This window comes from Salvia hispanica, chromosome 6 (genome assembly GCF_029641045.1).
Source record: "Salvia hispanica isolate PSC_SH4W2 chromosome 6, Shi_PSC_v1, whole genome shotgun sequence".
Lineage (NCBI taxonomy): Eukaryota > Viridiplantae > Streptophyta > Magnoliopsida > Lamiales > Lamiaceae > Salvia > Salvia hispanica.
Window position 1 is genome coordinate 19732501 of NC_142697.1, and position 24401 is coordinate 19756901.

Below are 24401 nucleotides of genomic sequence, written 5' to 3' on the forward strand. Positions count from 1 at the left end.
AATTTCATGACTTATATATCCATATTATATAATTTTGGATTTTTTTTATCATTATCATTTTAGGAAAAAAAATCATTGATTCAGATTATACATTAATTATGGTATATACACCCTACTGCCTACATAACTAAATTAATATATGTAATTGTAAAATATTTTTATAACTTAATATAACACTATGTATTTTTCAAATAAATTTTCATTTAATTATTTTAGAGTATAGTTTAATTTCTAGTTTTTGTCTTTGTATTTTATGTAATTCTCCCATAGCTTGTTTTTATTTTTATTAGATTTTATAAAACAAATCATCGTGTATAAATCATCAATGTAAGAATGAAATCCTTTGTCTTAATATATGAATTTTTTAAAATATTTTCCATATTGAAATGTGAATTACTAATTAAATAATATAGTCAAAATAATTAAACATTTTGCTTATCCAAAACTTAATAAAGAACCCAAATTTTGAAATGTGAATCCTATTTTCGGATGTCTCTCTTATTTTCCAAGTAAATAATAAGTCCATAATAAGATAGCTAAATGCTATATTAACAACGGTAATAACTTTTAAATCTTCGTGAAAAATACGATCGCACATAATTACTGTGGGCCGTGGAGGGAATATTTTTTTAAAGGTAAACATGCACAATTTACAAATCTAAAGTTCATGTATTCAATTAAAGACTATTAATGTAAATGACCTCTTTTAGAGTTAAGATTTTCTAGTTTTGAAAGCCTGTTTTACACTGTATTCCCTAAAGCTAAAACCAAGCCAGCTATACATAAAGATAATTACAAATACTACAACATAGAAAATAACAAAAAGTTTACAATCTGCAGAGTCATATCACCCAAAAATGTTATACTACTCTACTCCCATTGTTGCCTAATTTTTGTTGACTTGCATTTTTGTAAATAAAATGTGGTCTATTTTCACATAACCCGGCTACTTATTTAATCGTCCACATTTGATTACTTTGAACTTTTCGTAAGAAATTTTCGAAAAGTAATTATAAATACTTGTATTCAAGTACAATTCCCCATAATTAATGCTAATAATGAAAAAAAATCTACATACTTGCCAAAAAAGGCATAAAAAACGTTAAGCAAAAGTAATTTTCTTCAGCAGTTGATGTATGATGTTGTGCACGAATACAAGATGAATCCGGTGATTCTTATTATTACAGCACTTGTACCTTTTCTTATTATTACAGGACGACTGAGGAGACACGATAAAGAAGAATCTGTTGCAAATCCTAGCAGCCTCACCACAAACGTTGTAATCTCTCTCCTCTCTCTCCCTCTTAATTGTGTGTGTGTACTGAAGCCTCGACATCTATGGCCACTCACGGGATTAATTGAAAGGGAGGGAATTTCATGCTTTCCATTTCTCTCTGTCCACAAAAATACAGAAAAATTAAAACCCAACTAACAAATTTGTGGCCTTTCTTCTCCTCTGCCTCACCTCCCCATCACTTCACACAATTAACCCTCTCTCTTGTCTTTCACTACTAATTTTCAATTTCTTGATGATTGATTTTCTGCTCTTCTTTTGTTGATCCCAAGAATTCCCATCCCTTTATTGAGAAGTTTCCGCTGATCAATTTCTATAAACTTGGTTGAGCTTCAACTGCAAATTGTTTGATCAAATGACTCATCCAACATACTTCCCCTTGAGATGGGAGACCACAGGAGATCAATGGTGGTTCGCTTCTCCAATAGATTGGGCTGCTGCAAACGGCCACTACGATCTAGTCAGAGAGCTTCTTTACATTGACACCAATCTTCTCATCAAACTAACATCCCTTCCAAGAATCCGCCGCCTCGAGACCGTCTGGGACGACGACGCCACCTTCGCCCACGTCGCCAAGTGCAGGTCCCAAGTCGCTCGAAAGCTCCTCCTCGGGTGTGAAAGAAGAAACGGCCACAATTCTCTCATCAGGGCTGGCTATGGAGGCTGGCTGCTCTACACGGCTGCCTCAGCTGGAGATATGCCTTTTGTGAAAGAGTTGCTGCAGAGGGATCCTCTGCTTGTGTTTGGGGAGAGAGAGTATGGCGTCACTGATATGTTCTATGCTGCTGCCAGGAGCGGGAATTCGGAGGTCTTCATGCTCTTGTTTGATTTCTCTCTCTCCGCGAGGGGGCAGGCCGAGCCATCGTCCGGTTTTAAGGCGGAGATGGTGAATAGGTTGGTTCATGCTGCGGCTAGAGGCGGCAATGTGGGGTTGTTGGTGGAGCTTTTGGGAGATGGCGCTGATGTTCTTGGTTTTAGGGATGTTAGAGGCTCCACGCTTCTGCATACTGCTGCTGGGAGAGGGCAGCTTGAGGTGAGATTGATGAGATTTTCATGTTGTTGTTTCTCTTTATTGGTTGAGTGTGTCTGTTTTAGTACTTGAATGATTAATGATTGGCAGATATTTTATGCTTTTCTGTTACATGCTGCTGTTGTTTAGTTTAATGTGGATTGAATTCATAGATGCTTATTTCAAGTGATGGTTTAGTATGAGGTGTGTTGTGAAGTTATCAGGTAGAGTAAGTGTTTGGTGGTTCTACAATGCAGGTAGTTAGGCATTTAATATCCTCGTATGAGGCGATGATCGAGTCTGTGGACAACAGAGGCAACACGGCCTTAAATATCGCGGCCTACAGGGGCCATCTGCCAGTGGTGGAGCTTCTTACACGCGCAAGGCCTAGCACCGCGTCTCTGACAAACAACAGCGGGAACACGTTTCTTCACATGGCAGTGTTGGGCTTCCTCACCCCCGGCTTCAAAAGGCTGGACCGACAGCTGGAGCTCATGAAACAACTGGTTTCCGGGAGCTTTGTTAATATGGTAGATGTTGTCAATGTCAAGAACAAAGAAGGCAGAACTGCCCTTCACATGGCAGTCATCGAGAACCTTCAGTCCCAAGTTGTCGAGCTGCTCATGTCTCTGCGCTACATCAACCTCAACATACGCGACTCAGATGGGAACACGCCCTTGGATCTGCTCAAGCAGCGACCACATTCAGCCTCTTCTGAGATTCTGATCAGGCGGCTGATTGCAGCCGGAGGGATTGAGAATTCTAAGGATCAAACGACAAGAAATGCTCTCGTCTCACATCTGAGGAGGCATGGCATTGGAGGTAGTCCCGGGACTTCTTTCAGAATCCCAGATGCTGAGATACTTCTGCACACTGGAACGGATGACGTTGGCCCCTCGAGCTGTGATTTGACTAGCTCTGAGTTTGGCTACTCTGGTGAAATCGAACGTGTTGCATCCACCTCCTCTAAATACAACAAGATGGCCACCATCAACAGTGCTGCCAAGCGTTTCAAGAACCTGCTGCTGAAGAAGGCCAGGGATGGAGATGCTTCTGACATGGACGACGATTGTTCCTTTGGATCGCCTAGGTTAAGCTCGGGCAGCAAGAACAGTCCTATCTCTCTTAGGCAGCAATTCTCGAAGCAATCTTCCCTCCCAAACAACAAGAGAACACAATATTCTTTACCAGCTGGTACTCTTCCAAGTCCATCCACCAAGAAGAAGTTTGCTGCAGGGTTATCACACGGCGTGCTGCAGCTGCTGCCAAAGTCGTACACTGGCTCCCCCTCGAGTGCCTACTCTGAGTCATCGTGGTCATCTCCACTATCAGCTGATAAAGGAAAGAGCCATTATCATCGCAGTGGGAGCGATGCACCTCACTCCCCCAACTCGGGCAGCCTTAAAATGAAGCACAAGCACCCGTCGTTCAACTTGAAGCAGATGAACAACTACTTCTGTTTCGGAGCACAAGGCTTGGCCGTGGACAACTCCATCACCTCGCCACGGCCGAGCCAGAGTCAGCATAGACTAGCTGCCTAGGTTTGGTTTTGGAGAAAGAAAAGTTTGTCTAGTTTGTGTTTGTGGGACTCTTGGTTATGGATCAATAATACACAATGTAAATTATTGAGAGGCTATCTATCTATAGCAGTTATACCTAATTGTTTATCGGAAATTTGCTCACTGTGACGCCTTGTGTTCCTCTCCTTGAGGTAAATGATGACTATAAAAATATATTGTTTCCTTAAATTGTGAGACTCATTAATGCCCTTTCATTCTTGGCGTTACATATATTGTCGGTTATTTTTGGTAATGAGGTGAATTTGACACGGTTTTGATTCAACTTTCCAAACCTAAAAAAGAATCAAAGACAGTGAATAATTTCCAAAATTCTTGGGAGATTTAAAGGGCTGGAATCAACTTTCCATGTATTCATATATTATTAATGGAGTACTAATACATATTGAATTTTGACAGCATAGCTATCTGTTCATTTTTAAAAGAGGATTTGCTACTCAAGAATCTTGATTTGCCATTCTTGTGTTGAGTGTGAGGGATGGCTTCCAGAGAAGTAGAAGGTGACCAGAGAACGGAGGAGGAGAGGGCGATCGATGAATGGCTTCCGATCACGTCGTCGAGGACGGCCAAATGGTGGTACTCAACTTTCCACAATGTGACTGCCATGGTTGGAGCTGGTGTCCTCAGTCTTCCATATGCCATGTCTAGCATGGGATGGTACACTTTCATTTCTAAAAAATCCTTTTTATACAAATAGATCTTTGGAATTTGAATGTAAATATGTAGTAGAGTCATGGTGAAAAAACAAAACTGATTTTTCACTCATCAAATAATTAAAAAGATATGTAGTCTTGAGGAATCTATGAAATTTTAGTTTTCCTTGTACAACTTTGACAGTAAAACAGAGATCTGACTTGATTATTCAAATAGTAAAATGAAGAGTGATTCTGCAGGGGAGCTGGTGTGACAATGATGATAATATCATGGATCATCACCCTCTACACACTATGGCAAATGGTGGAGATGCACGAGATGGTTCCCGGGAAGAGGTTCGACAGGTACCACGAGCTAGGCCAGCACGCATTTGGGGAGAAACTCGGACTATACATCGTGGTTCCTCAGCAAGTGGTGGTCGAGGTCAGCACGTGCATCATCTACATGGTCACCGGGGGCAAATCCTTGAAGAAGACACACGAGTCGTTGTGCTCCGACTGCAAGGAGATCAAGCTCACCTACTTCATCTTGATCTTTGCCTCTATCCACTTTTTCCTCTCCCACCTCCCCAACTTCAACTCCATCTCTGTTGTCTCCCTTGCTGCAGCTGTCATGTCCCTTACGTACGTTCAACGTTATCCCTAGCTCGACCTTTCTTGATTTCTGTGCGTTGTAACTAGTGTGTTGATTAATTTGTTCCATTTGTGGTGTGGGTAGCTACTCTACTATTGCTTGGACAGCTGCACTTGCAAAGGGAAGTGATGGTCATGTGGACTACGGGCCAAGGGGCAAGAACACGAAAGACAACGTGTTCAACTTCTTCAACGCGTTGGGAGACATAGCCTTCGCCTATGCTGGGCACAACGTGGTGCTGGAGATCCAAGCAACGATCCCATCTCCTTCCAAAAAACCTATGTGGAAGGGAGTTGTGTTTGCGTATATTGTTGTCGCCATCTGCTACTTGCCCGTTGCATTCATCGGGTACTACATTTTTGGGAATGAGGTGGAGGACAACATCCTGCTTGGGCTCAACAAGCCAGAATGGCTCATTGCTGCTGCTAACATCTTTGTGTTTGTACATGTTGTCGGAGGCTACCAGGTTAGTTTGTGGTGTATTCAAGATTCTGTGTCTATATAACTATATTGTTGATGTTTGTACTGTTGGAATGGTAGATATATGCAATGCCGGTTTTCGACATGTTGGAGACGTATTTGGTGAAGGAGATCAAGTTGAAGCCTAGTTTCTGGCTTCGTTTCACTACTCGTACCATATACGTTGGTCAGCTTATTTATCAACATCTTCTTAGATTATGTTTACCTTTCTATTGTGAAAGAAAACACATTTTTGAATTCATTTGTTGTGCAGCCTTGACTATGTTTATTGGTATGACATTCCCTTTCTTTGGTGGACTGGTTGGATTCTTTGGAGGATTTGCTCTGGCTCCAACTACTTACTTTGTTAGTCCTCTCTCTCTCAGTCTCAATATCTATCTCTGATAAGTATATGAAATCTTTGATTTGTTTTTATTTTTGTAGCTTCCTTGCATCATCTGGCTAATTGTCAAGAAGCCCAAGAAGTTCAGTTTCTCCTGGATGATTAACTGGGTAAGTCATCTTCTTGTAATATACTCCGTACACTAACAATTGAAAGTTTCTGAAATATTATATGTTGACTGTTCAGGTGTTTATTATATTGGGTTTGATGCTAATGACATTGGCGCCCATTGGAGGACTAAGGAACATCATTCTATCAGCCAAGACCTACAAGTTCTACCAATAGATTTGTCTCCTTTATCGTTTGAATTTCAATAAGATATGTTCCTCATGTTTAGCGATGTTGACGAAATGTTTGGCTATATATCAAGTGTTATTTGTTGTTGCTGCAATTTTGTCACATTTTATATTATTTTATTTCATTCCCAACCCTTATTCTACTAACCATATACTTCGAGTTAGAGTTATTGCAATAAATTCAACATACATAAAACGATAATATTTCTCGGTAAAATAAAATTTCCAGTTGTACATATATTTTACTTGTGTCATATTACTTCGGTGCACATAAGTGTCATTCGGTTGTCATGACTAATTATTAGTAGTATTCAATCACATGAACCAAACATTAATCCCGTGATATAATCTTGCAAACTGAATAGTTCGACGTGTAACAACTATTAACCCAAATTGTATAATTGTCTATCCCACGACTTGTGTATATATCATTTAGAATCGTTTCCGAGTTCTTACCCTTCAACTTTATGTGAGTATGCTTCTTACCTAATACTAAAAGACAAGAAAATTAGAAAATATTGCAATGTAGTACTAGTAATAAAGAACCAAGAATTCTTTGTCCCTGAAACAAGAAAGAGAAATAGCAATGAAGAAATAAAAGTAGTACTACTGTAGTCTGTAGGTAGAAATAACAAAGTCCCCAAGCTTCATTTAAGTCCCTGAACAAGAAAGAAAAGTAGAAGAAATTGAAATTGAAATCGCAATGTGTATATGCATAACCATTCTTGCAAGTTGGGATGTTGGCCTACTTTTTCGTCATTTGCCTCTCCCAATTTTGTTACTCCCAATATTCACATATAAAGAAAAGGCATCAATCAACAATTCATAAAAAAAAATGAAGTTAAAAACAAAAAAAATGTAGTCCTACTAATTATGGAGTAGTACTAATTCAACTTGTTGACCTCCTGTTTGACTCTACGGCTGCGGCTGTACAAGTGAAGCCAGAGATGCAGAACCCACAAAACGCTCAACCCAATCCCCACCGCCATCACAACAATCCAAGAAACCCAACCCCACCTCGGAATCCTGTACACATACAACGGCCCCTCAATCCCCCTCACCACGCTGTAAAACCCGATTCCCCCCGCCGGCATCTCGCCAGGCTCCACACGTTCTGACAAAACGGAGTCACTTCGGCGAGCGCGAGTATCCCGAGGTGGCGAGGTGGTGGAGGATGAAGAGGGCGTCGGAGGGGGTGAGGATGAGGTCGGTGATGAAGTAGGCAATGCTGTGGTCGAGGACTGGGTTTTGGAAGGGCGTGTTTGGGGATGCGAATTGGGATTGGGATTGATAGGATTAGTGCTGGGGTGCCGTGTGCCAGGGAGATTAGGCAGCTTGATGCTTCGCCTCTCTGTTTTTTGGCCCACTTTTTGAAGCAGAACATGTATCCGATGGCGTATATGGTGATGAACCACGCTGTGAATGCACCCACGCCTTCCATTCACGCATTCTATCAAATCTGCTCCATGTCTCGTCTATATATTCTTCTTCCACATATAATTATTTTATTTGTAATATACTCCTACTATGTTAGGATATACACATGCGAAATTGAATGTTAGGATATACACATGCCAAAATATCTGTGAGTGTCTCTATCATATGAAATATTATTTAAATATTATTGATTGACATCATATGGGAATGAAATACTTTCTTCTTGGAGAATATTCTCCGTCTCATACTTATTTCAAAACTTATCTAATTTCAAGCAAAACATTAAATATTAATGCGTTGGGAGAGTTTTTTGGTTCATTATTAATTTATTATATAAATGGAAAAAAGTCTTTGGGTTAATCTTGTAAGGCAACCTGTCTATGGAAGATGGATTGTAAAATGGAACAAGTTTCACTATAAAAGGAAAGATGACTCAACATGTCAATCTTTTGTGTGTGAATGGAAATTGGGATTCAAGATTTACGTGAATAAACGTAGTAATTAATGTGAGGTTAAACGATAAGAGTGGTGGAGGCAGCCATCGTTGAATATCAACTCGAATTAAAAGGATTTATCATAGTAGTAGACTAGTAGTATTAATTAGGTGGAACACCAACATATTTCCACGTTGGAATGATCGGTATTATCTAATGGAGCAATGCAATTGGATAGTGGTATTAATTTAAGAAGGGTCTATTTTGGCTGATTTTATTTTATTTTATTTTATTAAGTTTAAAGAGTATTGATCTGCTGTGCCCGAGCGATTAGTGACGTGGCGGAGTCATAATTAGTTTTCTCTCCTCCTCTTAAATTCCCTCTCTCCTCTCTCCCCCGTCTCCACTTCTATCCTCCTCATTTTCTATCTGCCATCAATTTTCTCATTCCCCTTCTTTTAAACGGAATAGCTTCCGCTTAAGCACTCAATGTTTTTCTCAAAACCCTATTAATTTCGGCAATCCCAATTTTTTCATTCAACCGACTTCTCAATCATCTCATCCCCATCTGTAATTTTGCACCATGCCTTCGTTCTCTTTCTCACCAAATTCTCCAACCATATCAAGGAGCTTTTCACCATTGAATCAATACTTCAAACTATTTAATGTATCCAAATTGTTTCTTCAATTCCCGTGGACTTAATTTTGCATCTGTCAGAATTTATGCACTTAATGTTTTCATCAAAATGGGTTTCTTTAAATTTTCTTTCACTACAACACAAAAATTAGATTTTGCAATTACGTCCACTATAATAATAATCCTTTGTCTGTCTAAACTAAAGACTGAGAAATTGTTTTCCATGTTCCAAAAAAAAAAATTTGCAGATACAAAAAGTAAGTTGTGGGAAGGAATAGGGGAATAGGGAAGATGATGATAAAATCTTGCAAGGACAACAAAGTATATCAAGTGAAGAAATTTTTACATGGCTCTAAAATTTCATAACAAAATTGATGGCAGATTGAAAATGAGAATGGACAGAGGAGAGGAGGAGAGAAGAAGAGACGAGGGAGAGAGAAGAAACGAGGAGAGAGGAGAGAGGAAGAGAGAAAACTAATTATAACTCCGCTACGTCACTAATCGCTCTTAGGGCGCGCACATAGCATCGCTCAGCAGATCAATACTCTAAGTTTAAAAACTTAACAATATCGTATTTTGGCGTCGACCGATAGACTTGGAAATATTTTAAGGTGTGGTTGGATATACGTTTTTAATTAATTTGGATATTAATTGAAGGAATCAACTTTCTGTTGGTTGAAGCTACCTAGTAGGAGTATGTTTTTTTAAGGTATATCAAAAAGGTTATAGTAGTTATTTATATTAGGTTATCTAAAAAACAAAAAAACAAATTGAATTCTCAAATCTTCACGCCTTAAATCTTGTAAAGCGTAATGACTTTCTTACCCAATACAACTTTGTTCTCGTAACACTTTAAATAAATTACACGATCTTTCCTAAGAGCTTGAATGATAATATAAAATGCCATGGATGGCAAAACTAATCTCAATAATAATACTATAATTTGTTTTCGTTACAATTTATTTTAATAAACCATAAGATCATATTCAAATGGAAGTACTACAACACAACCACCTGCTTTCAATAAACTCAAATCTTGGTCACACCAAATTCTTCACCATAATATTCCGAGGCAAAACTTGTCACTTGATACAAATGCGTAGAGGCGAGTCGACTCATTTGGAGAGGGGAATCTAGAGCAATGGTGAATATCAAGAGCTTCTTACATGACCATACCTCCATCAATGGTTAACACCTGCACAGCATAAAAATTACTCCAAGGTAAACAAGGGAGGCTCTGAGTTTAGCACTATGAAACTCATTCTCAAGACAGATTTTGTGGGTACAAGGTGTGTGCCTTATAAATGCAATAAGGCCAAGTGGTTGATTGGTTGCAAACCTGTCCAGTGATATAACTAGCGGCAGGGCTAAGGGCCAAGAATTCCACCAACCCGGCAACTTCCTCTGGTTGCCCATATCTTCCTGAATTTGCATAGGGAAGCAGTTAGTAAAACTAAAATATTTGCTCAAGATATGATCATCAATATGACCTTGAGCAATTGCAATTGGCATGCCAAGATAAATGTCCCTCTAACTAATATGCAGTATCAGTAGTACTACGTACAGATTAACTCTGAGAATTTCATCATAGTAGTCATCATATGTTGAAGAGATTCACTAAATTATCCTAACATCATCGAGTAAAACATAAAAAATGATCATCTAGGCAATGTAGAAGGAAGGGTATCATGGTTACCCATAAACATGTTCAATGCAGCCAAGATATAGATGGAAGTGGCCAGAGTTAGTTACAAGTTCAGATGCAAATGGACACGATTACAAGAGGAAGACAAGGTCCAGATGGCTAAAAGCATTTTCAGCTTTCTTATGTAGCAAAGAGAGGGAGAATGACATGTATGACACTGATTATGATCAGAGAAATTAACTGACCCAATGGGATGGAGTCCAATATCTTTTTCTCAAACTCTGCCCCAAGCTTAGAAGTCATATCAGATGCAATGAATCCAGGAGCAACAGCATTCACCTGTCACATTAATATTTTCAAATTTCAGAATGCAGATGCATACAATTTTCATAACACAGAGATAAACCATATCAGCAAACTCACAGTAATGTTTCTGCTAGAATATTCCTTGGCGACTGTTTTTGTTAGTCCAATTACCCCGGCTTTTGCAGCACTGTAGTTGGCTTGTCCAACATTTCCAACAAGACCAACTACGGATGAGATATTAATAATCCTTCCCTATAGATTAAAAATAAGAAACCTTCATCTCTATAGAGTGAAATTATACTGCATAAGAAAATTGAAAAGAAACTGCAGGACAGATTTACAACTTAAGAGTCACACAATTATTTAGGACATTGTGAAAGCAACAAAGATATAAACAAGGAGTCCTCACATGTAACTTCACAGGTTCTAGTACCACCACCACTAAAGAAACAAGAAAACAAAGAAGAGTGTGCTCTTCCAGAAACAAAGAGAATATTTACAACGAGAAATGAGCTCATGAACATGAGTCAAACATTAAGAAACTAAGCATCGTAGTTACCTTTTTCTTCCTCATCATAACCTTGGCAGCTGCCTGAAGAGAATGAAAACATCAGAATTAATTTTTGTGTAAGTTTGGTCATTACTATCAGCAGGCAAATAGGAGCTCTGGAAAATTGACCTGTGTGCATAGGAAAACTCCGGTAAGGTTCAGATCGATGACCTCATTCCATTGAGATGTCTTCATTCTCATCAACAAACCATCCCTTGTAATTCCTGAGATTTGTTCACATTAATACATTATAAAAGAAACCAACCAGAAAAATTGGATTTACAACCACAAAGAAGTGGATCCTTCAACTACCTGCATTGTTGATCAAAATATCTACAGTTCCCCATGCATCAACTGCCTGCAGGAAAGATATGATTGAGACAATGATATACTCCATTCAACATAAGGTGAAAATAACAAATGGGGAATTTTCTCACAGATTTTATCATTGAATCCACATCTGCTTCTTTGGAAACATCTCCACCAAAAGTAAGAGCCTGTCCACCAGATGCCTCTATCTGCAATAAGTACCAAGTATAATTTTATCATTTACATTAAAGCATCAAGTACTTGCTATAACCAGCATACTTAATGTCCTAATCCTGGTGAGTGGTAATGTCACATTGCATGGAGTATTATTTATTTCTCTTGATAGACAACAGGTAGCCAAGATCATGCATGTAGTTCACAAGGATGGACTGGGAAGAAGGGGATACAGGCATGCAGTCCACTGAAAATCAACTACCAACGAATCATCTATATGAACTTGAGATTTTAACATGTGTTTTTTCAAAGAAATAAATGGCAATACGGCCACATCATACACTTACCAGTCAATCATAATCTTTAAGAGGCCTTTGAGGCGAAATTGAGAATTTTGGATGCAAAGTTATAATAACTCGTATAATGAACTCAATAAAGATTTTACCAATAATTAGAAGTACTACTATTTAACAAATCTTGAGAGAGTTTTGAGGATAAGGTAGGAGTGACAACCCCGATATCTGGTAGTCGTATGACAAGTAGTTCTGAAAAATATATTATGCATCTGTATAAGTGGTAAGTTACCTCTTTGCAAACTTCTTCTGCGTCACTTGATGACCTTGCATAATTAACTAAAATCTGCAGCACGTATAGCCTAATTAGTTAGAGAGAAGCCAAATTCTCACATAGCACATATCACAATTACCATATATACAGCAAAGCAACATACAGGATTCCCCATTAACTGACTCAGTACTATATTAAATTAAACTAGATACTAATCGAGAATATTTATTCATCCAGCTGGATGGAAGCCTAGAAGTTCCTTGCATAACAGTAGCTGGGCCAACAAAAAATAAAGAAACTTAAAAGATACGTCATGAATTCTCAGAAAATAGCTTCATAAAATAGTAAATTACTACTCTCATTATATTGCTCCTCTGCTACAACACAATCACAAGGCCAAGTGAAGTATAATAATCAATCCATCTCATTGCAGAAAGGTAAGCGATGCAATGAAGTAAAGAAGGAAACCTTGCAGCCAGCTTTCCCGAGAGCCAAAGCAACAGCTTTGCCGATTCCTCTGGATGCTCCTGTGATAACAACAACAGGAGCTTCTACCTTGTGTGGCGTTTCAGTAGCCGCTTGTTCGATAGTTGCGACCTGCGCCTTTATGCCTGCATATGCAATTTAATGAGATACTGAAATTATGCAGTAGCCAATTAAAACCTTTACGTCTATTAGAGCTAAATGAGGCTAACAATAAAACGAAACATTCTGAGCACGAAATGGGAGGTAGTACCTGAGGGAGAAGCGGCGCGAAGAGATCGGCATTGCAAATCGATGGATGCCGGAAACTTAACAGGCAATGAAAGGTGGCTACAATTGGAGATTTGTTTGCGGTGGGAAATCCGTTGAGCATTGTGGGAAAGGGCGGTGGATCCAGCGGCGGAGGCAGCAGACATTGTGGTTAGAATCGCGGAGCGGAGGGGGAGAAGAAGAATACGAGAAGACGCCACTCAAGTAAAAAGCACAAACTTTATTTGCAAAGGTGGGAATTTCCGCTGTTGGTGTGGGCGATGACTACTATGTTCATATTTTCCCATTTTGTTGGGTGGTTGGGAATTTTTCTTTTTCACTCGTTAACCTCTTACTTTCTTTGTTTTTTTTTTTAATTGGGCATCAGAAATTATCTTCAATATCTTAGGTGGGCATTTGCATAAACTCAAGTTCATATACAATAATCTAACTTTATATTAACACATACTTCACTTTTCTTCATGAAGAGACTTCGTATTTGGTAAACAACTTTTTTTTTTTTAATATTAGCCATCAAATCTATCAACAGGCATAAATAGGTAAACTGCAGTATAGAAAGAGTGGGTATAGAAAGAGTGGGTATGACTCACTTGACCTATATAGTCTTCATGCCTGCCCCCAATGGAATAATCCACAGGCAAATAGTACTAAGAGCATCTCTAATGGTAGGCTAGCGACCGGCTAGCCAATTGACGTGGCTAGCCGAACCATTGGAGCAGGCTAGCCGAATTTCGGCGAAAAAATCGGCCAAGGCTAGCCGATTGCGTGTGGCTGGCTGATGCGCTGGCCGCCATTGTGGCGGCCCGATCGGCCAGCGACGATTTTTAATTTTTTTAAAAAAAATAAAAAATAATTCTTTTAAAAAAAAATATTAATTCTTTTTTTTAATTTTTGAAAAACTATATAAACGCGATTTTCTCTATCTCTAAATTTCTGTACAAGAGCAACATCTAGCGATGGACAACAACAACTAGCCCAATACAAAATTAAGACCTAAAACAGAAACATGTCATACCGTCGGGCTAGCGGCAAACTATAACGGATTCAAGGCATACTAACATTTTTTAATGTATTTTTTTAATAAATTAGTGAGGAGTAGAGTGGGGCGGTGGCTCGTGTGTGGAAGCCCAGATTTTTTTTTATTATGTAATTTTTTTTATTTTTAGTTAATGTACTTTTTTTATTTAAATAAAATTAATGAATTTTCTCGTATATGTCTCGTAAATTTAATTCGGTAATTTAATCGTGATTAAATGTAGTATATTTTGAATTATTTTTATTGCGGTTGGCCTAAATCTGATGTTGCAGGTGGATTTTTAGTACTGCTGACATGGCAGGGAGAGAGAGTGGCTGGCCTATTGCTGACCTATTTAGCATTGGAGATGTTCTAATATGGTGAGCTATTTAATATATGACGGCATTTGAGTGATCAATTGTTAACTCATCATTTAATTGCTAACTACAACTAATTTAAGGTCGTAAGATTTTAGAAAACGTGTGGTCTACAATTTGTCACGTGTAATTTTCGTTTTTATTAATTAAATTGAAAAAGATAAAAAAAAAAAAACTTCAAATTAGGATTTTGGATGAAAATGTCAATATAGTATTCCAAAAATTTCAACTCAATGCTTTGAGAATGTCAACACAATGCTTTAAAAATGTTAACTCATTGCTTATATTGACATTCTACATGTATTATATTGACATATTTTATATAGTAGGTTGACATTTCTGCTTGTACGAAAAAATTAAAAATTTTCGAAATATTTTTAAAATTTTGACGTCTGAACATATACATGTATGATATCGTTGGAATCCTTATGAAATTATCTTTAATTTAATATATGTTATATGAATTTAAAGTTTTGGGATTTCATTTAAAAGTTAGTTATAACTAAACATGTAGTTAATTAACGTTAATACCCCTATTGATATTTTTTGGAATTAATCATATGGCCTTATTGACGTTTTTCATTGATCGTATTGACATTTAGGAATTAATGATCTAAGCCCTTAATTTGAATATCTAATGATTATTATTTAGTTGTAGTTAACAATTAAGTTATGAGTTGACAATATAACACTTCCTTGAAGGTATAATTAGGAGCTTCATTTTTTAATTTTCAAAACATGAAGCTTAATTTAGGGTCCAAAGTGTGACGCTTTTAGTTGGGCCACGAGCCCCAGTTATATTTAAATTGCATATTTTGCTTAGTTTCATCCTTTGTTATAGGCTTAATTTGCCATGGTCATAATTCTCTTAAGAATGTACAAATCCATTCTGTAGAAACAACCCTTTATATTTTCTACTACAGAATAATACGCGAACAAGAGTTGGATCCTTTTCCCAGTCAGGACATTAGTAATAGAGGACCAAAAATCAGTCCTAATATTCGCCACATTTCATTCTTCACCTGCCACATCTTACTATTTTTATATATTTTTATTTTACTTTTTGTTTTAGAAAACAAGTACTCATTCCTTAAAATTTATCATTTATTTCAATTTTTGTTCGTCCCAAAAAATTTGTCACATTATTACTTTTAATAGTGGACATCATATTCCACCAACTCATTCTCACTCACATTTTATTATAAAATATAAATATAAAAGTAGAACTCACTTTTCACTAACTTTTTCAACCTACTTTCTGTTATATGGAATATATTTCTTAAAATCCACGGTAGATTAAATGGCTACAAATTATTAAAAAGGAAGGGAATAACATAAATTAAAATATGACTACAATGCTAGAAGAATAGGGGTATATAAAGATTCTGTAATGGAGTATTAAAATTAAAAATTAAAAATATCCGCTCAACAGAAGCGCATGCAATAGCACTGCAGAACCCGCCGATCACCAGGTGAGTCACCAGATGCTTCACCATTTTTTCACTTACAATATAGCCCCAAAAACAGCCGCACGCGGCGACCGACTTTTGGGCTCTATTGTCGATGCTCTAACCCATGTATGCGGTACACCTACAATAAAAAGTGGAACCGTTTCTCAAACCCTCCGTTCCAAAGAAGGTGACTCTTTTCTTGGGTGGCACGGGATTTTTTGCTATTTTATTTTATAAGTTAAGTGGAGATAATAAAGTAAAAGAGGGAATAAAGTTGAGATAAATATATTTTTATTTTTAGTAATGAATCATATTGGTTAGGACAAACAAAAAGAAAAGTGAGTCATTTTCAATAACAGGAAATGTATAAAATTATCACCTATAAATAGTAAGCACATTCTTATCCTGAGATTAAATAATAATAGTAATAATTAATTTTAATTAATATTATAATTCATCAAACTAAACCTAACAAAAACAATCCAACGATATATTTTATGTTTTTGAATCGGGCTTAAAAACCTATGAATTGATATATAGTCGAGAAATGTGAATATTAAATTTAATATTTTTTAGGTCAAATTAAACTATTGAATAGAAATCGATATGTATGGATGTTCATGTTCTCTTTACAAATTTAATAATATAATATAGAATGATAGTCCATCGTTTTAATAATAACGTAATGAATAAACCAAAAATGTCGACTTTATTAATTTATCAATCGAATCACAGTTGTTTTTGTTTGGAGACGCCAATAATGGCCGATTACAACTAGCAAATGCGAGATATTAGCAAAAGCCATGATTAATTAAATGCTAAGTAACAACCTAAGAATAAGAAAGCCTACTAGTTTATCCACTATGACCAAAGCTTAATTTAATCCGTCAACAACCAATTAAAAAACATGATTTTATAGTTAGCCTATTTGAAGACAAAGTTAAGACAACATTTTCATCATTATATTTATCTTCCTGGTTGTTGGGTCGTGGTCCATTATAGACCTATAAATTGAGATACATTAAGACTTTTTTATTGATTTTGGTGATGATCCAATTTCTGACATGTAAACATAGCACTGAAAGTTAAACACATCGAGGAAAGGTTCATGTAACTCCAGTTTAACATTCATTTTGTGTCACCGCCTGACATTGATATTTAATGATAATTATGTAGTAATACAACGAGTTAATTGCTTAAAAAATAAAAAGTAAAATAGGTTTTGGTTACCTGAGCAAATTTCCAATTGTTGCAATACTAATTTTTTATTAGAACAAAATACACGTGTTACTAATTAATGGAGTACTATATGTTGAAGATCTCAAGTTGAAGTTATTATCGAAGTTTGTTTATTTCTTGCATTCCAACTAAAGTATTGCATTTACCAGCTTGACAATTTTGTATGCTAATAAAATTAATAAAATACGGAGTCTAAAATAAAACCAAAATAACATTTAAATAATGAATTACTGGTACATAAAAAGTTTCTGATTAAAAGTTTAATTAGATCGATGAGTTTGGGATGAGTGGTCCAAAAATTGTTAGATGCAACGAATAAAGTGCAACAGAAAAAGAAAATTAGGTTTCAGAGTAACATGATAGATAAAAGTGTAATCATCTATGTATTTCATATTCATTTTATTTCAGCATTGCTTGATAAAAAGTGGTAATAAAGAGATTAAACACAAAAAGACTTCCACATGGAATAAAGTGCAGTAGAAGGGAAAGAGAAATATCTATAAATAGGTAAATGAGTTCAATTATTGCATCTAATTCTTATGCCATTACCTAACTAAGTAGCGCAATGTTGCTATATGATTTTGCTTAATTCAAGAAATACTAATTTTTTTTTGAATTAATAGCCTTATCTATTTATGTATTATAGTAATTAATAATGTGTGTGTGGGTATGTGGTGTGAGTGAGCGAGACGGAAGAACTGGTAAAACTTATGAAGAATATCCAATGTAACAGAGAGTGACTGCAAACGTAGCTTCATTAGTAATGGTGTTTTTATCAATTACTATTACGAGAGGCGAAAAACATAAACAAGGATAATTTTTGATCTTACCTGCTTTTCTTTTTCATTTTGATTTTTGTTTGGCTTCTGCTATTGTGGTGTGGTGGTGGTGCTTGCTGCCTGCTGCACATTTCCCTTTCTCACTTCACAATCCACCTCTCACGTGAACCATAATTACACCCTTTCTTCATCTTTTGCTTTTTCCTGTTCTTCACCTTCTATTCTTAGGGTTTTCTAGGCATTACTTTTTCTGATCTCTGATTTCTTTTGATCTACTCAACCCTCTGTAGATCCACCCAACTTTATTGCTCTTGCTTCAGAAATTTTCGAGGGTTTTTGCAGGAAAGATTTCAGCTCTCAAGGGGTAAGTGTACAATGAACAACACTGTGCACATGTTTCACACATTGGACATTTGTGTGGATTTGAGTAAGCATTTTCTAAGTTGGGTTTAGGTTTTTTAAGTAAAATTTGTTTTAATTTGTGATTTGGGTTGGGGTTTTGGGAAGTGGATGAATAATTGACCAATTTGATCCGGCTCTTGTATATCATTATATGATTGTATATGTCAAAGAAGATTGTATTTTTCCGGAATTTGATGAGAATGTGAAGTGGGATTTGCTTGTTTATGGCAACGAGGAAGGAAGTTGAGCTTCATAGTTCGGCAGCTGACCAGTTTCTGTGATTTTCTGAGTATGTAGTTCTAGGTTTGAGTTTTTTTGAGGATTTGATTGAGATTCTGTAGGGTGTGCTAAGTTAAAAGAGTTTCAGATATGCCTCCATCGCCTGCTCTTAGAGTTTCCCCTGGGAGGGGGATGAAGGCAGAGAATCACAAGCGAGGCCGCAGTCTTGAGAGTGGGATTCTCTTTCAAGAGAAGGATGATGATCTTGCTCTGTTCAATGAGGTGCAGAACAAAGAAACAAATAATTTCTTGCTTCAGACGAATGATGACTTTGATGACATGTTTTGTAAGTTCTCAAGTCCTGTTCTGGCAATACTGAAGAATGCGTTACCTGTGTTAAGTGCCCTTGCTGACAATGTCATTATTCACCATTTATGTTTGACAGCAACAAAGGCGAGAAACTTCTCCGATTACAAGCTTGGAATATCCATTCCTGCTCGAGGGGAGAGTAGTGACCTGCTCAATGCCGAAGGAGATAAAAATGATTATGACTGGTTGGTTTTTTGTTGCTTATGAATTTTTTCCTTTACCGAGTTTCTAGTTCTTATGTTTTGGAAAGGCTTGAGTAGCTTAGTCATGTTATCCTGATTGGTGTTTCATTTAAGAACAAGAATCGCTGCTGAGTTTACTTTCTGGATTTAGTCAAGTTAGTTCAGATTGTTTCTATTTTTGTTCTCTTTCTGTAATCACTTCGGAAAATACCAGTGCTACTGAATTGTGTAAAGATTAAATGAAGATAATTTATAAATAGATCACATGCTGGTTTATATGTGAAAGCAGTTCATCGCTGTATGGTGTTAATGATTTTTTGCCTATATTGCTACCTTTTATTTGTTTTTGACTAATACATGTTGCCATTATAGGTTAATAACCCCTCCTGAAACTCCTCTATTTCCTTCTTTGGATGATGAGGCACCAGCAGTTAGTCTTGCTCCCAGGGGCAGGCCCAGGAGTCAACCTATTACAATCTCGCGATCATCCACAGTAAGATATTAAATATAGAAACAGCAATGATCTTATAAATGTCCCATCTTTTCTTGTAATTTCTTATTGATGTCTGCAAATGGTGCTGAATATGTTCAATTTTAGATGGAGAAGGGTTACAAGAGTAGCAGGACTAGTGCTAGTCCTCGTCGCCTTAGTCCATCTCCTCGATCTGGTACCAGTACGTTGCAGTCTAGAAGCAGACCATTTTCTGCCACTCATTCTAGTCCACCTCCTGCTTTGAGACATTCTTCTCCATCAAGGGGGCTGTCTCCCACACCAAGTAAGCAAATACCTGCTCCAAGGAATAGAACACCAACACCTAGGAGAATGAGCACAGGTTCAACTGGTGCTACTGCACCTTCAAGGGTGAGAGGTGCCTCTCCTGTCAAGACAAGTCAGGGTAACTCTGCTTCACCTAAAATAAAAGCATGGCAATCTAACATCCCTGGATTTTCCTTAGAGGCACCTCCTAATCTTCGCACCTCACTGGCTGATAGGCCAGCGCCATATGTCAGAGGTTCCTCACCGGCATCGAGAAATGGGTCTAGATCTGCTAGACAGTCTATGTCCCCCACTGCCTCAAGAAGTGTCGGTTCATCCCATAGTCGTGAAAGGGACCAATTTAGTTCCTACAGCAGAGGTTCAGTTGCATCATCTGGTGATGATGATGTGGACTCACTACAATCCATTCCTATCAGCACCTCTGACCGCTCATATCCAAGAAGCATAGGTACTTCACCAAAATGCAAGACTATGGGGCTTTCCAAGAAACCAACCAAAACTTTGTCAAATTCTGCTCCCAAAAGATCCTTTGACTTGGCACTTCGACAAATGGTAAACATCTTTCGTCTTTTATCCTACTGTTTCCTTTGCTGATGGATGGAATATGGCAGCCTACTATTCTAGATTCTACTATTATTTATTCAACTGCTTTCAAGCTTTTGCTGCTAGACCTATTTTCTCATTGAAACGCGGGTCTCGTAAGAAATCACTTTTGGTTGCTCATGTGTTCATGTTTGCATGGGGAGTGCAATAATTGAATTTAATTTGGCATATAACAATATCAACTTTACGGATGGCTTCATTCAGTTGGTTCGCAAAAAAATGTTTATTCTACTGGTACCTACACAACATACCTTTGATCGAGTTAGATGGATTATTTTATTTGCTCCAGAAAGAGGTTTCAACTTACATTACAAATATATCCACCTATATAGCTGCCCTGACTAGAAAAATACATGGCCAAAATCTTTAAGAAGTATATGTGGCAACAACCTATATAGAGTAGTGTTTGTAATTAGGATTATACAAACTCAATTAGGCACATTCCTGCACGGAGTATTAATTATTAGGATTTGTTATCTCCTAAACTGAACAGATTACTTTGTATGTTTATTGCATGAGAAACATAATAAACATATTAGTAGTAGAAAGAGTTCAGCATCCCTATAATGGTAAGACATAAAGAACCTGCTACTTCCAAGTGAGGCAGGCTATGGTTATTGAACTTATCATGACTGATTATGTTCAAATTATTCATACTATCTTTATTTGATATTCCATGTGCAGGATAGGAAGGTTCCTCAGAATATGTTTAGACCCCTGCTGTCCAGTGTACCCAGTTCTACATTCTCTGCAGGGAAAGCAAGTACACATCATCGTGCTCTGACATCAAGAAATTCTTCAATCACAACTAGCAGTAATGCCAGTTCTGATCAAGGAACAAGTGGGGCACTTGATACTGAAGAAAATGAGCCAAACCAGGACGAGGTGACCAGCAACTTTGTGAAGGGACGATACCCAACAATGCATGATGAAGTATTTGTCATGGATCATGCTGATGTCATAAGTGAAGCATTTGAGAACAGAATTATTGAGGAGGTACCTGGTTATCAGGATGAGGAAAATGATAAACCCGCTACAGTTATTTCTCATTTAAATACTACTGAGAGTAGCAGCCAACTTGAAACTAGCCCAGCTATGGCTTCTGCTGATGTAGACTCGGATGGGAAATATGACGATTCAGGTGTTGATGAGACGACAGATATGGAAGTATGCTCTGGATGCAGTGACAGGTTTCCTTTAAGTCAATTGGCAAGGGAAGGTGACCTATGGTTCTGTGTGGAGTGCAATAGTTTGAAAACAAATCCAGTGGCAAGCCTCCCAGTGAAAACAGTAAAGAAAGATAAGGAAATTGCAGAAGATTTTGTTCATGATGAAGAGTGTGGATGGCTTGAGGTTTTGGACCAATCTGTCTCAATTCAAGAATTGGTACCAGTTACGGGTGCTGGTGAAACAGAAATGCACCACCTTGACTCTACTGCAACTGATGCTCAACAGTCAAAGAGCGAGCCATGCATGGATCATGAAGTATTGCAATCTGAGAAGAGGGAGCTGGTAACTGGCCAGCAAGAGATAGTTAGAGCTGTGGATTGTCACAGTGGCAACCAACAATTGCACCAGTCTGGTATCTGTTCAACTTCAGAAGCTGATGTTTCAGAAGGCACAGGTATATCATTACTTCTGAAGAAATCAAGTAGCAGTAAAGGACATCTCTTACAAAGCAGGAGTTTCACCGCAAGTAATATTTGTTATGATGATTTCTCTTATGTGAGGGATAGTGTTAATAGTATGAGAAGCTCTGGGGGGTATAGTAATGCATCTATATCATCCTCCATTGATCTGGGATCTTCTAGGCAAAGTGAGGTACGCATTAATCGACAATCAAGTGGCCGGAGATCTGATATTGAAAATCACAGATATGAAATTCCTACAAAGCACAAACGCTCCGTCTCCTCTATGTCTGGTGCATCAGCTCTTGGATCCCAGGTCCCAAGTACAACACCAAGTTGCCTAGGAGAGAGTTTTGAGCTAGTGTCTTCCAACAAAGATAGGGAGGTTAGTGGAGTAACATATGCTGATCCTCCTAAACAGTCACTGCTCTCCGAAAAAGAAGCAGAAAGTACATGCACAGATTTAGAAAGCAATCTAACTTTCAAGGATGCTGCAGAATTAGCGAGTGATTTGATGAATTCCCATTCAGGAGGTAGTCCACCGGAGTCACTGTTGGCTTTAGAAGAGCCAGTATCACAGGAGAGTGGTGAAAACCTGACAAGCAAATCCAGTAATGAAGAAACAACAGCTACACAGTTGCAGACTGCTACCCGAGGGGAAGACATGCAAAGCTCTTGTAATGACATTGTGGATGTCACAGAAGTTCCAGATCTGGGTTCTTTGAATGATATATCTGAAATCGAAATTCAGAATTCTGGTATTGTATCTTGTGACTCACAATCTGACATTGATTCCACAAATTCAAAGACTTGGACGGATGAATTAGTGGAGCCTTGTGTCTCAGTGGAACTGAATGGTATTATGAGTGCGACTTCAGAAGAATTTGACATATCTGTTCCTGTAAATTGCTTCCTTGGTATGTGCATCTTACATTCTAAATTTTATGTGTTTTATCTTAGTCTTCCCCTCTTTATGCTTGAGCTTCTTTTTTGTGCCAAACTGGTTATATGAATATTATAAGACTTCTAATGTAATACCGACAGTAGATGTCTTTATACCTATCTTTCGTACTTGATTTGTGTACTTTCAGTAAAAAAAACTTGTGTTTGATCTTCTTTGAAAAATTCCCAGAGTGTTTGGTTGTGCATAGCTTCTACTTCTTGTGTCTTGCTTATTAAGCATCAGACACATGAAGATTACAGTTCTATTCTCATCTATATTTGTACTGGATCACATAAGCTTAACTGGATTTGCATATTAATGGTATCTCTAACTTCTGTGAATTCAGAAGATTCTACTATTGTTGGAGCAAAATCTAGAAGCCTGACCCTCGAGGAAGCAACAGACACAATCCTCTTCTGCAGCTCGATTGTCCACAATCTGGCATATGAAGCTGCAAACATAGCCATAGAGAAGGAGAACTCATTATTGGAAGTCGCTAGACCAACAGTGACAGTGGTTGGCAAATCCAATCCCGACAGAAGGGAGATGCGTTCAAGGCCACTGGGGAAACGCAGTTCCAAGTCCCAGAAAGCTCGTCAAAGAAAATTGGAGACGGAGACAAAGCCACGGCCTGTGACTCCGGAAATGGAAGAAAAATGTAGTCCGCGCATCGTGAGATCTCCTAGCAAGGTTGACGCCACACATCCTCCTCCGAAACTGGAGTCCAAGTGCAACTGCACCATCATGTAAGCTGGAGATGGTAACCACGTGTGTTTAGTCGATTTGTTTTTTGTTGATTCTAATTGTTCCCTAAGAATATGATATTTAGAGGCAATCCCTTTTGTAAAGTTGTAATTTTTATTAGGCTGGCTGATAATAGGTTGGTATTCTTATTCTTGGTATACGTTGATAGAAGGTGAAATCCGTAAATTCTTTTGTTCTGGGGCTTTAGAAGTCAGAACATTGTATTAGACAATTATTCTTGGCCATTGTAATTGTAGCACTTGCTTCAGTTATAATTACTCAGAATTATTACTATTTGTTTTGTTTTGTTTGTAATGCCATTTTATGAATAAAGACGGGTGAAAAATGGAGATTAATATTTTTTTTTGAGCAAATGTGGGGTGAAAAATATCCTATAAAAATTAGGTACTCTCTATTTTCATTTATTCCATTAAAATAGATATTCTTGTCATTTTTGTCACTTTCATAAAAATAGTCTATTAATACTTTAATAACTTTTTTTATTTGTTTTATTAATTGCACATTAATGTTTATA

General features: G+C 37.5%; 3 protein-coding genes and 1 pseudogene across 7 annotated transcripts; 2 read left to right on the forward strand and 2 right to left on the reverse strand.

Moving 5' to 3' along the window:
• Window positions 1-1235: 1235 nt before the first annotated feature.
• On the forward strand, window positions 1236-6420 carry LOC125204391 (Transmembrane amino acid transporter family protein). The gene is made up of 9 exons (XM_048103046.2): window positions 1236-2327; window positions 2561-3761; window positions 4381-4537; window positions 4774-5157; window positions 5252-5633; window positions 5708-5813; window positions 5901-5992; window positions 6071-6139; window positions 6216-6420. Exons 1-9 carry the CDS (start codon window positions 1650-1652, stop codon window positions 6312-6314), a joined length of 3168 nt encoding a protein of 1055 aa, XP_047959003.2. The 5' UTR covers window positions 1236-1649; the 3' UTR covers window positions 6315-6420.
• Window positions 6421-6833: 413 nt separating this feature from the next.
• LOC125204393 (TLC domain-containing protein At5g14285 pseudogene) lies at window positions 6834-7858 on the reverse strand (annotated as a pseudogene). The gene is made up of 2 exons (XR_007173560.2): window positions 7075-7858; window positions 6834-6984 (listed from the first exon to the last, which is right to left on the reverse strand). The product of XR_007173560.2 is annotated as a TLC domain-containing protein At5g14285 pseudogene (transcript).
• Window positions 7859-9729: 1871 nt separating this feature from the next.
• On the reverse strand, window positions 9730-13397 carry LOC125204184 (3-oxoacyl-[acyl-carrier-protein] reductase 4-like). The gene is made up of 11 exons (XM_048102756.2): window positions 13121-13397; window positions 12853-12995; window positions 12403-12456; window positions 11772-11852; window positions 11647-11692; window positions 11464-11558; window positions 11344-11376; window positions 10902-11036; window positions 10724-10817; window positions 10173-10255; window positions 9730-10028 (listed from the first exon to the last, which is right to left on the reverse strand). Exons 1-11 carry the CDS (start codon window positions 13281-13283, stop codon window positions 9996-9998), a joined length of 960 nt encoding a protein of 319 aa, XP_047958713.2. The 5' UTR covers window positions 13284-13397; the 3' UTR covers window positions 9730-9995.
• Window positions 13398-17901: 4504 nt separating this feature from the next.
• On the forward strand, window positions 17902-24160 carry LOC125205537 (uncharacterized). Of its 4 annotated transcripts, none has more exons than XM_089061014.1 (7): window positions 17902-18689; window positions 18768-18965; window positions 19065-19173; window positions 19543-19663; window positions 19769-20500; window positions 21236-23096; window positions 23472-24160. In XM_089061014.1, exons 2-7 carry the CDS (start codon window positions 18770-18772, stop codon window positions 23870-23872), a joined length of 3420 nt encoding a protein of 1139 aa, XP_088917140.1. In that variant the 5' UTR covers window positions 17902-18689; window positions 18768-18769; the 3' UTR covers window positions 23873-24160. The 4 variants fall into 4 exon arrangements, with proteins under 4 accessions (XP_088917140.1, XP_047960510.2, XP_047960509.2 ...); XM_048104553.2 differs by having other exon boundaries at window positions 17904-18689; window positions 23469-24160; XM_048104552.2 differs by having other exon boundaries at window positions 17904-18362; window positions 23469-24160.
• The last annotated feature ends 241 nt before the right edge of the window (window positions 24161-24401 follow it).

Excerpts from the sequence above, each read along its gene's own strand:
- LOC125204391 (XM_048103046.2), top strand. The coding sequence starts at position 1,650 with ATGACTCATCCAACATACTTCCCCTTGAGATGGGAGACCACAGGAGAT. Across the intron at positions 5,634-5,707 it reads ATGTTGTCGGAGGCTACCAG|ATATATGCAATGCCGGTTTT; the intron begins GTTAGTTTGTGG and ends TTGGAATGGTAG. Across the intron at positions 5,814-5,900 it reads TACTCGTACCATATACGTTG|CCTTGACTATGTTTATTGGT; the intron begins GTCAGCTTATTT and ends TTTGTTGTGCAG.
- LOC125205537 (XM_048104553.2), top strand. The coding sequence starts at position 18,770 with ATGCCTCCATCGCCTGCTCTTAGAGTTTCCCCTGGGAGGGGGATGAAG. Across the intron at positions 19,174-19,542 it reads GATAAAAATGATTATGACTG|GTTAATAACCCCTCCTGAAA; the intron begins GTTGGTTTTTTG and ends TTGCCATTATAG. Across the intron at positions 23,097-23,468 it reads TCCTGTAAATTGCTTCCTTG|AAGATTCTACTATTGTTGGA; the intron begins GTATGTGCATCT and ends CTGTGAATTCAG.
- LOC125204184 (XM_048102756.2), bottom strand. The coding sequence starts at position 13,283 with ATGTCTGCTGCCTCCGCCGCTGGATCCACCGCCCTTTCCCACAATGCT. Across the intron at positions 11,693-11,771 it reads TGGATTCAATGATAAAATCT|GCAGTTGATGCATGGGGAAC; the intron begins GTGAGAAAATTC and ends TCTTTCCTGCAG. Across the intron at positions 11,377-11,463 it reads GAGTTTTCCTATGCACACAG|GCAGCTGCCAAGGTTATGAT; the intron begins GTCAATTTTCCA and ends CATTCTCTTCAG.